This window comes from Pteropus vampyrus, unplaced genomic scaffold (genome assembly GCF_000151845.1).
Source record: "Pteropus vampyrus isolate Shadow unplaced genomic scaffold, Pvam_2.0 Scaffold378, whole genome shotgun sequence".
Taxonomy (NCBI): Eukaryota; Metazoa; Chordata; class Mammalia; order Chiroptera; family Pteropodidae; genus Pteropus; species Pteropus vampyrus.
The window spans coordinates 528789-541232 of record NW_011889159.1 but is presented as its reverse complement, the minus strand read 5'-3'; the positions used below and the strand labels follow the sequence as shown (position 1 = coordinate 541232).

The following is a 12444-nucleotide window of genomic DNA, read 5'->3' as shown; positions in this document are numbered from 1 at the left end:
ACTCCGAGCCCTATATGCCAGGTCCCTATCCTCTGTGAAAGCAGTGGTGCTGGGGAGCTGTGTGGTCTTGTGGGGTTCATAGTTGGGACATCTGACCCAATCTGGGGGAATGTGAGAAGCGGAGAGAGAGGGCTTCCTGGAGGAGGTGACATCTAAGTTGGGTTCTGAAGGCTGAGGAATCCAGCAAAGAGAGTAGGAGTAGATGTGGACGTTCGAGGCAGAAGAGAACGTGAAAGGCCCAAGGCCGGGGCAGGATAGGGCACACTGGTAGCACTGCATGCGGCAGGATAGGGCACACTGGTAGCACTGCACGCGGCTTATCACATCTAGAATTCGGATTTGTTGGAGGGGAGCAGTAGAAGAGATGGGGCTGTAGTCAATTTACGGAGGGATGTTCACAAGCATTCCAGCTTCCCGGGTCACTCTCCTATTGAAGGAGTCCCCTCCTATTCCATGCAACTTTGAGGAGTACTGACCTTCCCCAGTGTTTCAGAGACTTCCTAGGGCTGTGGTTTACGTGCCTCTGTGCTTGCTTAATCTCGCTTCCCAAAGCCTGTTAGCGTGCTGGTGGCATAAACCCATTTACGAGATCCAGGGATTCAGCTGTAGTTGTAGAAAGAGATGGCCTAGGTCTGGCAGGTCATCTCTGAGGAAGGCGGCAGCTGTTGCTGCCCAACCCCAGAAACCCCAGCCTGTGTTCTCTCTCCCAGTCCTGGGCATGGATCCAGGCAGAGCCTGAGCTCTTCCACTAGGACTCCTGCAGTTAACTCTTTAAGCAGTGGGTAGCACAGCCAGGATCTCAAATCAGGTTCTCCAGCCTGCGCTCCAAGGTAAAGCTCTGAGAGGAGAAGGACCCTCCACTTCCACCCACAGAGCCAGGGGTGGGGAATTAGGGAATGACATGAGCCTCACGTGACCTCCAAGCCCTCAACCCCTAGGAAGCCCTCACCTCTCACTGCACCCTGCCACTCCTCTTTGACATGACCTCTCCCCAAGCGCCTCCTCTAAGATCCCCAACTGCCACTTCACCAATAAAAGTGGTCCCTGATAGTCCTACCTGGTCTGATGAGATTCCACCGCTTATGGCTACAGCTCCAAGTATAGGGTTAGACCCCTGACCCCAGCTTTGACTACCAAGTTCCTTCCTGGGGACCTTGAATAAGGGGGTGGCAAGTTCAGTTGTGCTGAGAAATCCCACTCGTCCTTGAGCTGGTCCTGTACTCCGTAAACTCTGACCCCAAAGGCAGTCCTGTTCTGCCTACACTTGGGAACACAAACCACTAGACTACAGAGAGAGAGAGAGAGGACAGAGGCTGGAACCACAGACAAAGAGGAGGGAGGAATGAAGAGTGAAGAAACAACCCCTCTCTAGGACTTTTCCCACTCTGTCCCTTGCCTTCCAGAGCTAGGCAATTTCTTTGGCATCCCACTGGTCTCCGGCCTGTTGCCACCCCCAGGCCTCTCTCCTGCTCTCAGGTTCTGTGAGACACTCTTTTATTTGTATAAGAATTCTTATTTTTAGCTCAAGCCCCTCAAGTTGGTCTCTTTTCCTTGCAACCAATAAGTATCATGTACACAGTGAGAGCTCCAAATTAGGGACCATGTAATTCTTCATCTTTAACTTTTGAGAGTGAAATGGAGCACTGATAATAATTACACGGGACTATAGGTATAAAGTGGGATAACCCGGGCAAACCAGGCAATGTGGTCACTCATCTGTGAGTTAAAAGAACAACACACAGATCACTCTTATCTCATTTTGTTCTTCAGATGATCCTGGAGGGCACATGAGGCAGGGACTGCCATTTTCTCTGAGACGAGTTATACAGCAGTAAGCTGGTCCAAGATGGGTGGTAGTCGGGGAGGGCTCAGGCCAGAGAGTGGACACATTTTCCTGCATGATTGACGTGGGGCCAGAAAGCTGATGCTAGCTGTGGGAGAAAGGTCAGGGTTGAGCTTTCCTTCCTTTCTTCTTGATGGATGAAAGAAGAAAGGCCCCTTCTTTGAAATATGGATTCCCCAAGGCCAACGGGCCTGGTGCTATTCCAAGAATGTGCTATTCTTGTGGGCGGGACAGTGGGCAGGGACCTGAGGGAAGGAGTCAATGGAAGTCCCAGCACAGTCCGAGAAGTAAGATGGATGGTGGGGCCTCAAGAGCTATAAGTGGCCAGGCCAGAGCCTTTGCATGTGTTTCCTGCCATGCTGCTCCTCGGGCTGCTGCTGCTGACCTTGCTGGCTGGTGCCCGCCTGCTGTGGGGCCAGTGGAAGCTCAGGAGCCTCCACCTCCCACCTCTTGTTCCTGGCTTCCTGCACCTGCGGCAGCCCAACCTCCCCATCTATCTGCTTGGCCTGGCTCAGAAACTTGGGCCCATCTACAGGCTCCGCCTTGGACTGCAAGGTGAGCACCTGCTCCTTGCTTGGCTCCACCACAGTGGGGAGGTGGGGTGCTCTCCCTGCTGACATCCTGCCTTGGTTCTCCCACAGATGTGGTGGTGCTGAACTCTAAGAGGACAATTGAGGAGGCCATGATCAGGAAGTGGGTGGACTTTGCTGGCAGACCCCAGTCACCATCCTGTAAGAGGTGGGGAGAAGCTGGGGTTGAGGGAGGCAGGGAAGATCAGGCCATGGCTCCCTTGGTCAGTTTGACCTCCAACCCCTACTCCTAGACAAGCTGGTGTCCCGGCACAACCAGGACCTCTCACTTGGGGATTACTCCCTGCTCTGGAAGGCCCACAAGAGACTCACCCGCTCCGCCTTGCTACTGGGCATGCGTGGCTCCATGGAGCCCCTGGTGGAGCAGCTGGCCCAGGAGTTCTGTGAGGTGAGGCTAGACTCCCACCATCACCCCAGATCAGCTTCACCTCTCCCAGTAGCCCTGGCCTATTTAGTTCATGCTCTTTGTCTACAGCGCATGAGAGCCCAGGCCGGCGCCCCTGTGGCCATCCAGAAGGAATTCTCCTTCCTCACCTGCAGCATCATCTGCTACCTCACCTTTGGAGACAAGGTCAAGGCTCTCTTGCCCTCATATAGGCTTGGGCCCACCCCTCAGCCCCTCCCTGACCCTCTCCTTATCCTGAACTTAATGGATTCCCTCCTTTGTCAGGAGGATACCTTAGTACATGCCTTTCACGATTGTGTCCAGGACTTGATGAAAACCTGGGACCACTGGTCCATCCAAATTTTGCACATCATTCCTTTTCTCAGGGTGAGGAGGTAGAGCCCAGATACTCCTGGCTCCTGGGAGAAGAGGCGGGGGTTGGGGGCAGGCTTCCTTCCCAGGGGCTACTCTCTCTTGCTCCTTGCCCCAGTTCTTCCCCAACCCAGGCCTCTGGAGGCTGAAGCAGGCCGTGGAGAACAGAGACCACATTGTAGAGAAGCAGCTGAGGCAGCACAAGGTGGGCACCATGCACGAACCAGGCCCCTCGCCCCACAGCCAGTGATGCTACTGCCCCAGAGCCAGGCAATTTCTTTGGCATTTCACTAGTCTTGGGCCTGTTGCCACCCCCAGGCCCCACTCCCTGCCCCAGGCACTCAGTCTGGTGCCCCTCCTCTCCCCAGGACAGCATGGTGGCAGGCCAGTGGAGGGACATGATGGACTACATGCTCCAGGGCTTGGGGAAGCCGAGAGAGGAAGAGGGCCCTGGACATCTCCTTGAAGGACATGTGCACATGTCTGTGGTGGACCTTTTTATCGGTGGCACTGAGACGACTTCAACCACCCTCTCCTGGGCTGTGGTGTTCTTGCTTCACCACCCTGAGGTGTGAGCCCTGGGGGCAGCCTGTCACTCCACCCTGAGGCAGGCTGTGTTCCCCCAGGGATGGAGGTGGGGCTTCTCCCAATCTGCACAAAAGCTCCTGTGGGTTGCTCCAGGGAGTGGCTGGAGGCTCGGCTGCCGTGGGTTGGCTAGCAGCTAGTGGCAAGTCCCCCAGCTTCAAGCTTGTTCCCACTTCCCAGTTTCAGCAGCGACTACAAGAGGAGTTGGATCGTGAGCTGGGCCCCAGAGCCTGGGGCTCCCAAGTCCCATACAAGGACCGCTCACGGCTGCCCTTGCTCAACGCCACCATTGCGGAGGTGCTGCGCCTGCGGCCAGTCGTGCCCTTGGCCCTGCCGCACCGCACCACTCGGCCTAGCAGGTGACTCCCAGGAGGTATGGGTGAGTGGGACCGCAAGCTGGCTCCTGGCGGGCCTCTAATCCTACTCTGCCCTCAGCATCTTCGGCTATGACATCCCCGAGGGCACTGTCGTCATCCCGAACCTCCAAGGTGCCCACCTGGACGAGACAGTCTGGGAGCGGCCACACGAGTTCTGGCCTGGTGCGTGGTGGGGCTGGGTGCCTGTGAGTGGGAGCAGCACAGGCTGTGTCCCGGCCACTGCTGACCTTGGGCCTGTCCCTCTCCTGCAGATCGCTTTCTGGCCCCTGGCGCAAGCCCCAGTGCACTGGCCTTTGGCTGCGGGGCACGTGTGTGCCTGGGCGAGCCGCTGGCACGCCTGGAGCTCTTCGTGGTGCTGGCGCGTCTGCTGCAGGCCTTCACGCTGCTGCCGCCAGTGGGCGCCCTGCCCTCCCTGCAGCCCCACCCCCACTGCGGTGTCAACCTCACTGTGCCGCCTTTCCAGGTGCGGCTGCAGCCCCGGGGGGCAGCGCCCCCAGGCTTGGGCGAGTGCCAGTGACAGGCAAAAATGCATGCCTATCTTGTGCCTCAGTTTCTCCTTTTATTGCTCCTATACAAACCCCTTCCCTCCCCCCTGTAAACATAGTGCTGTGAGATCACGGGGTGGAGAAGGCTTCCTCTGGTGGCTGGGTGGTGAAGGTGGCCCCTGGCCCTTCTCTCCCCGCGGCCCCTCAGTGCTCGGCAGTCATACTTGGGCAGGAGAGGTGAGCCTAGGCTCAGTGTCCCCAGGCGGGGGCCCGGTAGCTTCTGGGTCTCAGCTTCATTTCCGTGAAGGGCACGGAGAACTCGAAACCCTTCCAGTGGTACCAGCTCACTCCCTGGGAAGGAAGTTGTAGAGAGAAAGTCAAAGCGGGTAGCCCCGCTGCTCCTACCCCTGCCCCTTTGGGGAGATGGTTCTCACGAATCAATCAACCTTCTTCCTTCCCTGCTGCCTTCATAACCCTCAGTTGCAAAGGATTGAGGCTTACTCCTGAGCTGGCTCTTTCCATTCAATAAATCACCTCCTCCTCAAGACACCTTGGTGAGATGGCATTATTGTCCCATTTCACAGATGAAGGCTCTGAGGCACCAAGCAGCTCAGTAATTTGTTCTGTCATGCCGTATGTCACAGCAGGCAGGCCAAGCCCTGACCACCCCCAGCTCTGTGCTGCCTCCAGGCCCCTCACCTGGTGGTCCACTGTGCTCCCATAGAGCCCATTGAGGTTGGCGTAGTGGCAGTTCCTGTACCACCAGGCCCCTCGGTAGGAGACGGCGCAGGAGATGAGCAAATTGTTGGGGTCTCGATCGCGGGCAGAGAAGACACTGCCGCTGTGGTAGCTCATGGAGTCCCCTGGCAGGAGCAGAATAAGTGAGAGCCTCTCCTCCCTCACCCCTCGAACCCCCAGGTCCAGCCCTCACCTGCGGTGCCATGGTAGCCCTCCAGGTGGAGGCGGTAGTAGTCAGCGGCGGAGTCTACCCTGAAAGAGTCATACTGGGCAAACACCGCCTCATCCCCAGCCCGCAGGTCCACACGCATGGAGTAGTCGCCGGTTTTTGTCAGGCTGTGCAGGGCCTCGTTGCCTGGGGGTGGGAAGTGTGTTCTCATCAGGGTCTGGTGTCCAGAGGGCCCCTATGCCTTCCCTGGTCCCCCACTCCCTGAGGCACTGACCCAGCCAGAACTCCCCGGAGATGTTCCCAAAACCGTGAGCATAGTCCTCCCAGTCCCTCCAGAAGTCCGTGTGTCCATCCATGCGGCGCTGGAACACCTGGGAAACAGGTGGGGCACCATCAGCCTATGGCTCCTGGAGTACCAGCCCCGGCCCTGTGCAGATGCCCGGCTTCTGGCTGCCACCCACCAGCCAGCCACCCCCATCCGTCTCCATGTCACAAAACACGTTCAAGGGCCGCTCGCGGTTGCCATTGAGGAAGATGGTGGTGGTCCGCGAATGGCCAGCCCCGTTCTGCATCTCCTCTCCACAGTCCCGGGGGAAGGGTATCCGCAGTCCACCTGGGGAGAGGAGAGTGAGGGGCCAGTCTTTCTTCCACACCCTAAATTCCTGTTGCCCACTCAACCCCCGACCTCAGGTCCCAGCACCCAAGTACCAGTGGTGAAGAAGGTGGACATGGGTGGTGTGAAGCTTTCACCCCACATGGCCCGGAGCCATGCTCTGTAGGTGGTGGAGGGAAAGAGGCCCAGGAGCTGGTAAGAGGTGACCCCTCCTGGGAGCATGATCTCCTGTGGGACAGAGAAGGGGCAGGTCAGGGGAGAGAGAGGTTGAGCCCTATCAGGAGAGACAGAGGCAGAGACAGCCTCTGGAATGGAACCCAGGGAAAGGAGTCAGTCAATGGGGCAGGAGTGTGGGCACCTGGGTCTGTCCACCAGGGGTGTCGTAGGTGAGCAGGTAGCCAGTTGGAGGGACTTGGGGCTCAATCCAAGTGAGCCGGGCCGTGCGGGGAGTCACTTCCTTGGCCTCCAAGTCTCGGGGGCCCTCTAACCCTGGGAGAGGAAGGGGGAAGAGAAGATGGAGATGAGGCCCTTCTTGGCTACCTTGCACTTCCCCACCCCTGTCCCACACAGCTCACAGGAGGTACCTGTGATGAAGGTGATGCTGGCTGGAGAGGTGACGTTGGGGCCCCGAAGGCCATGCACGGTCGCTGTGTAGTTGGTGTGGAGCACGAGGTCGTGCAGGGGGTAGTCCACAGCACTGCCTGGGGCTGAGGCCTCTAGAAGGGGGGCTAGGAGTGGGAGTCAGGCATCAGCATCTGCCACCTCCCTGCCCTGTGGGAGCCCAGCCTGCCCTCTGCTCTCCCCACTCTGAACTAGTCCCATCCAGAGGCCTCAGCCCTGCTTACCCCCAGGGGCTGTGACCTTGACATCATATGTGTCCACAGGAGCCTGAGGGGGTTTCCAGTGCAGCAAGGCGGTTCCCTCCGTCAAGTTCAGTGCGCGCAGTTGGGTGGGGCCGTCAGGAACTGGGAGAAGGGAGGGGATTCAGAGCTGTTCCTTACTGCTCCCCTCGGCCCTCACCTTCCCAAATTCTGCTGGGCTTCTTGTCTGCAACTGGAGCCTCCAATACCCCCATCCCCTCTCCATTCACTGTCAGCTCCCACCCACACCCTGCCCGGGTCCCAGTTCATCTAACCTGTGGTGAGGAAGCCTGTGAGAGGCTCACTCTCCTCAAAGCCTCGGACAGAGACCACAGTCACCTCATAGTGAGCACCTGGGATCAGCCCCTTGAGCTTCTGGGTCCGGGCTCGGCCATCTACCTGCACGCTCTGTGGCTCCCCTGAAAACACGATGGGCTTGGGAGGTTGCCCAGGGAAGTCAGGAGGAGCTGCAGGACAGAGTAGAGGGCTCAGGAGAAATGAGAGCCAATGAGGTCATGGGCAAAAAGGTGTCACCTCCATGCGCCAGCTGGTAGGAAACTTTGAAGCTGTCCACTCTGGACGGTGGGGGCATCCAGCTGACCTTGGCTGAGGTCTCCCCGATTTCGCTGAATTGGAGATCACGGGGGCTTTCCAAAACTAAGGAGGGGGGGTGTACCAAATAATAACGGTAAGGGCCTAGAGCAGAGAGGCTCTTGTCCCAGGATTCCCACCCCTCCTTCTCCTGGGGCCCTACTGGCTCCAGACACAGACATGGAAGTTGCTCTGTAGATTCCCCCAAGCCCTCCACCACTTACCAGCCTCCCCTCTGGCCGAGGCACTAGCTTCCGTCCCATGCTGCCACTTTGGGGCAGCATGGATATGTGCCCAGTCGGGGGCCTTACCTGGGCTGAGGGTACGGGCGGTGCCCTGGATGCTGTCGGCCTTGTGGGGCCCACGCAGACCATACAATGTAAAGCTGTACAGGGTGCCAGGACGCAGGTCCCGGAGAGCAGCTGAGTGCCGAGTCCCTGGCACGGTCAGCTCCCTCTGCAACAGAGGCCGGGGATGTGGCTCCAAAGTACTTGATGATGGGACTCCGTAGCGGAGCAGGAAGGAGTCAAAGGCCCCAGGTGGGGCCTCCCAGTTGAGTCGTAGAGAACTGGTGGTCACATCAGTCACAGACAGCTGGGACAGGCGGGGCCCTGGCTCCCCTGGGGTCTGACCAGCAGGAGCTGACCCTACACAGAGTGGGTGGGAGAGAAGAGTTTGGAGACAGAAGCACACCAACTTGATGACGTGGGGCAGGTCCCTTCAGCCACCCCACTCTAGCCCCCACTTCCTCATCTATAAAATGAAACTAATGACAGGCTGGCACCCACAGGAAGACCCATAGTGAGAACATATACGTGTAGAACCAAGAGCTGCTTAACTACCTCTTCCTCCCTCCATGGTACACTCCTCATGTTCTTTCATTGTGGTCGCCACATCTGGGCACCCCGTTCACCCTTCCCAGTCCCAGATTAGAGGCAGGTGAGGCTAAGATGAAGGGCTTGGTGGTACCTGTGGTGCCCTTGGCTGAGACAGGTCCCAGGCGCTTCCCTTCATGGAGGCCATAGAGGGAGAACTTGTAGAGGGTGCTGGGCTCCAGGCCTGACACGATGACCTTGTTCTGGTCCCCACCCACGAGCAAGGCCTGGGGCTGCCCATTTGTGTCCCAGTACTGGACCACAAAGGAATCAAAGGGGCCCTGGGCCACGGTCCATGAGAGGTGCAGGGAGTCTGGGGTTCTGTCAGTCACTGCCAGCTCCCCCAGGCGGGGTCCTTCGGAGGCCTCAGGGGCCTCTGTGGCAGGGTGCCAGGGGGCTGGAGTGTCCTCTTCTGGGACTGTGTGGGAGAAGCACAGGGAAGAAGCTGAGAGGGTATGCGTGCACACGCGCCCTCGAATGCAGCAGAGTGCCTCCCTTCACTCTATGGTACTCTCCAAAGAGGGGGTTTTGGGTTGGCCCAAGGCTGAGGTGGGGACTTTACTGGTCCTGGCCACGAAAGCCAGGTGGAGAGAAGAGAGGAACTGAAGCTCTTCTAGCATCTTCCTTCTCTTGAATCTACCACATCCCTGGTTTGGTGGTGATTCCTGCCACCCTGGACCTCCCTAAGTGCCAACACTGTGGCCCCATGACTCCTTTGTGGGCTCCTTTGAAGTGCCTGAATCCTGTGCTGCTTCCCTTTCTTCACCCTAGTGTCTTATTACATCCCCCGTTGATGTCTGCACAGGCCATACTCCCTCCTCATCCCCTGGATGCCTGTGCTGATGGCCTGAGGCAGAACTAACTAGGTCACTCCCTGAGTTCGGGCATGTGGTTCCCCCTTCTGAGAAGAGCTGAGAATGGAATTGGCTGGTAAATGAGGGAGGGGCAAATTGGGCTCCGTGGGGCTGATGTGAGCTGGGTGTTAGCACCTCCAGAGGAGGAGCCCATTCTGTCAATGCAGCCACTTCTCTTGGTTTCTATGCCCTTGCTGTTTTGTTTTCCAGTAATTTTCCATTTGAGAAAAGGCTCCTGACTCATCCACGGGAGGGGGTTAACCCCTATCTGGGCAAGGCCACCCTGCAGGGATGTAAGTGCTGCCCCAGTGGGGTGATGAGGAGTAGCCTGCAGTCCTGGGGCAGGGCTGGGGTTGGGAGATGGAGGACCACTGCCAGGGCCTTTCCTTGCTGCTTGTCCTGGCTCCTGCTTTTGACTGACCCCTGGATCGCCATCAGAGCTGGCCCACTGTGCCTTTCTCCTAGGCCCTAGGCGGGCTCCCCACATCTCCACTCACTTCTGCCAGTCCCTTCATCTTTAGCCCAAAGGCATGAGGAAACTTACTCAGGTCAGCTTGCTAGGGCCATGTAGGACAGCCTCTCACTCACCTGTCACTCCCAGGGCAGAAACGGGGCCCAGGCGCTGTCCTCCTATGAATCCATAGAGCAGAAACTTATATTTCCTGCCGGGCTCCAGGCCTTCTACGGTGACCTCTCGCTGGTCTGCAGCCATGGACATTGCCTGGGGCTGCCCGTTTGTATCCCTGTACTGGATCACAAAGGAGTCAATGGGGCCCTGGGCCACCGTCCATGAGAGGTGCAGGGAGTCTGGGGTCTCATCTGTCACCATCAGCTCCCCTAGGCGGGATGGAGGCTGCCACTCCTTCTCTGGGGGAGCTGTGGGGAGAGTGGAGGAAGAAAGTCTTAATCAAGAGCTGCCTTTACCTCAGCCTGGCAACTTTTGGGAGGCCTGAGGGTCTAGGAAAGTGTCGCTGAAGTGTGACTTCAAGGACAGTCACCTGAGGAGATAGACAGTTCTGCTCTAGTCCTGTCTTGTAGGAAGGAGGGTGTGTAGCCTGGTCTCCTCCTCCAGAGCCCACTGCCCAACTCTTTCCTGCCCTCAATCCCTCCCCGCTGTGACCAAGGTGCAGGAAATGCATAAAAGATCACATGAGAAGTGCTGCCTGGGGGTGCTGAGAAGGGCCTCAGTTTCTCCCTCACCCCCAGTCCTCTGAGCAGGGATGTGGCTGGAGCTGAGAAAGGTTCCCAGAGGGTATCTGAATTGTCAGGGAGATGCCCCCAAATAGTAAGAGCCAGGCTGGGCAGCTAGTCAAGCTCACAGGCTGCCATTGCCTGGCCATAACCTCCCCCTTGCTCTCTGTCAGCCTGGGCCCTCTTCCCATCCACTTCCCCAGCCCTAACACCCTTGGGCCAGGGCAGCTGAGTGAGGAAGGGTGTGGGGAGAAGCCCGGGGCAGAGCTGGAAGAATAAAGGACAGAAAAGAATACAAAAAGAGACCTGCCAAGGGTGGATGATGACTGATGGGAGTTAGAGGAGAAGCCTGTTTCCAGTCCCTATAATGAGGGCTCAGGGAAGAGAATCTGGACTCTGAGGGCCCTGGGCCCCAACTGGCCATGTGCCCCTTCCTTGTCTGGCTAGAGTGACTCATGGTCCTGGGAGTGGGGTAAGGGTCAGTGACCCACCTCCACCCTGTCCTTGTGGGGCTGAGTCATGGGCACAATGACACCAGATTTTCCACAGTCTTCTTCCAGCCAAACTCTCCCGTACTTTCCACCTCTTGCCACAGAGTTAGGACAAAGAGAGGAGGATGTGAACATTTATTGAGTGCCAGTTGATACTATTCATAACCATTATGCAGATGTGGAAACTGAGCTTCAAGGGAAAGAAGGGGCTTGTCCATGGCCACACAGCTGGTAATCGGAATTTGAACACAAGTCTGCTTGGCTCTGAAGCCTGGGTTCTTTTTGTTGTATTGTCAGTCAGTGAATGAAGGAAATAATGCAAATAAAATGCTCAGGACAGTGCTTGGCATGCAATAGGGACTCAATAAATGTTTGCTTTTGGTATTATGATTGTCATGCAAAGGCTGAAGGCAGAAGAATAACCTTTATAAGAAGGCCACAAGGCCAGCTCTGGGCTCAGAAAAGAGACAGCTTTGGAAAAGGTGGGAGGCAGCGCTGGGGCTCACCCATGGTACCCTCAGCAGAGATGGGGCCCAGCTGCTTCCTGCCTCCCAGCCCATAGAGCAGGAACTTGCACTTCCTGTTGGGCTCCAGGCCACTGATGGTGACCTCACGCTGGTCTGCAGCCTCAGGTACCACCTGGGGCTGCCCAGCCCTATCCTTGTACTGGACCACAAAGGAGTTGAATGTGCCCTGGGGGACCGTCCACAAGAGGCCCACAGAGTCCTGGGTCACTCTGTCACTGTCAGCTCCCCCAGGAGAGGAGAAAGTTTTGTGTCTGGGACTGGAAAAGAGAGAGAGGTTCATGGAGAGTGACAGAAACGGTGATAGAAGCAGACAGTTTCCTCGGGGCTCTGGGAACTGGTTCTGGGGTGACCAGGTCACATATCAGGAAGGGGGAGGCAGAGGAGTAGGGATAAAAAAAGAAGAGCCAGGGAAGAAGGCAAGTGTCCCTTGGGATATAGGAGGAATAGGAAGGATTGGAATGAGGGGTAAAGGGGAAGCTCAGGACTGAGTTTCACTGGACCCAGTAAATAAATGGGTTTGGAGGCCCTGAGGTCTGGAGTGGGGAGCACTAAAAATGAAACTCCAACTGTCACCACAAGGGGACGAAAGACTGTCAAAGGCTCCAGGGGCAAAGGTGGCCTCTGGCCCTCCTTCGAGGAGCTTTGCATCTGCAGAGAGTGGGCCATGCCTTTTCGCATCCCAGAGACCGAAGAGTAAGAACTGTCTCCACCTACGGGCACTGCCTGGGGCTGCCCCTGTGCATCCCTGCACTGGACGGAGTCAAAGGGGCCCTGGGCCACTGTCCATGAGAGGTGCGCTGTGTTAGAGGTCACAGCTGCCACAGTCAGCTCCTCCACGTGGGGTGTCACACCACTGGGGCTCTGTGGACAGGGAGGCTGGAACAGAGCAAAGGAAGCT

General features: G+C 57.4%; 2 protein-coding genes across 2 annotated transcripts in view; one reads left to right on the top strand and one right to left on the bottom strand.

Moving 5' to 3' along the window:
* Window positions 1–2199: 2199 nt before the first annotated feature.
* Window positions 2200–4669, top strand: LOC105305287 (steroid 21-hydroxylase). The gene is made up of 10 exons (XM_011379806.1): window positions 2200–2398; window positions 2485–2574; window positions 2667–2821; window positions 2909–3010; window positions 3104–3205; window positions 3309–3395; window positions 3559–3759; window positions 3956–4134; window positions 4211–4314; window positions 4404–4669. Exons 1-10 carry the CDS (start codon window positions 2200–2202, stop codon window positions 4667–4669), a joined length of 1485 nt encoding a protein of 494 aa, XP_011378108.1.
* A 20-nt stretch (window positions 4670–4689) lies between these two features.
* The window catches only part of TNXB (tenascin XB), a 56200-nt gene continuing 48445 nt past the window's right edge, over window positions 4690–12444 (bottom strand). Inside the window, 17 exon segments of the mRNA XM_011379907.2 lie at window positions 4690–4988; window positions 5337–5500; window positions 5569–5730; window positions 5819–5915; window positions 6006–6157; window positions 6253–6385; window positions 6516–6646; window positions 6742–6885; window positions 7003–7122; window positions 7293–7436; window positions 7552–7674; window positions 7920–8255; window positions 8578–8901; window positions 9926–10213; window positions 11526–11753; window positions 11756–11803; window positions 12131–12407. Of these exon segments, the coding sequence (XP_011378209.1) occupies window positions 4887–4988; window positions 5337–5500; window positions 5569–5730; window positions 5819–5915; window positions 6006–6157; window positions 6253–6385; window positions 6516–6646; window positions 6742–6885; window positions 7003–7122; window positions 7293–7436; window positions 7552–7674; window positions 7920–8255; window positions 8578–8901; window positions 9926–10213; window positions 11526–11753; window positions 11756–11803; window positions 12131–12407 (2973 nt within the window). The 3' untranslated portion in view covers window positions 4690–4886.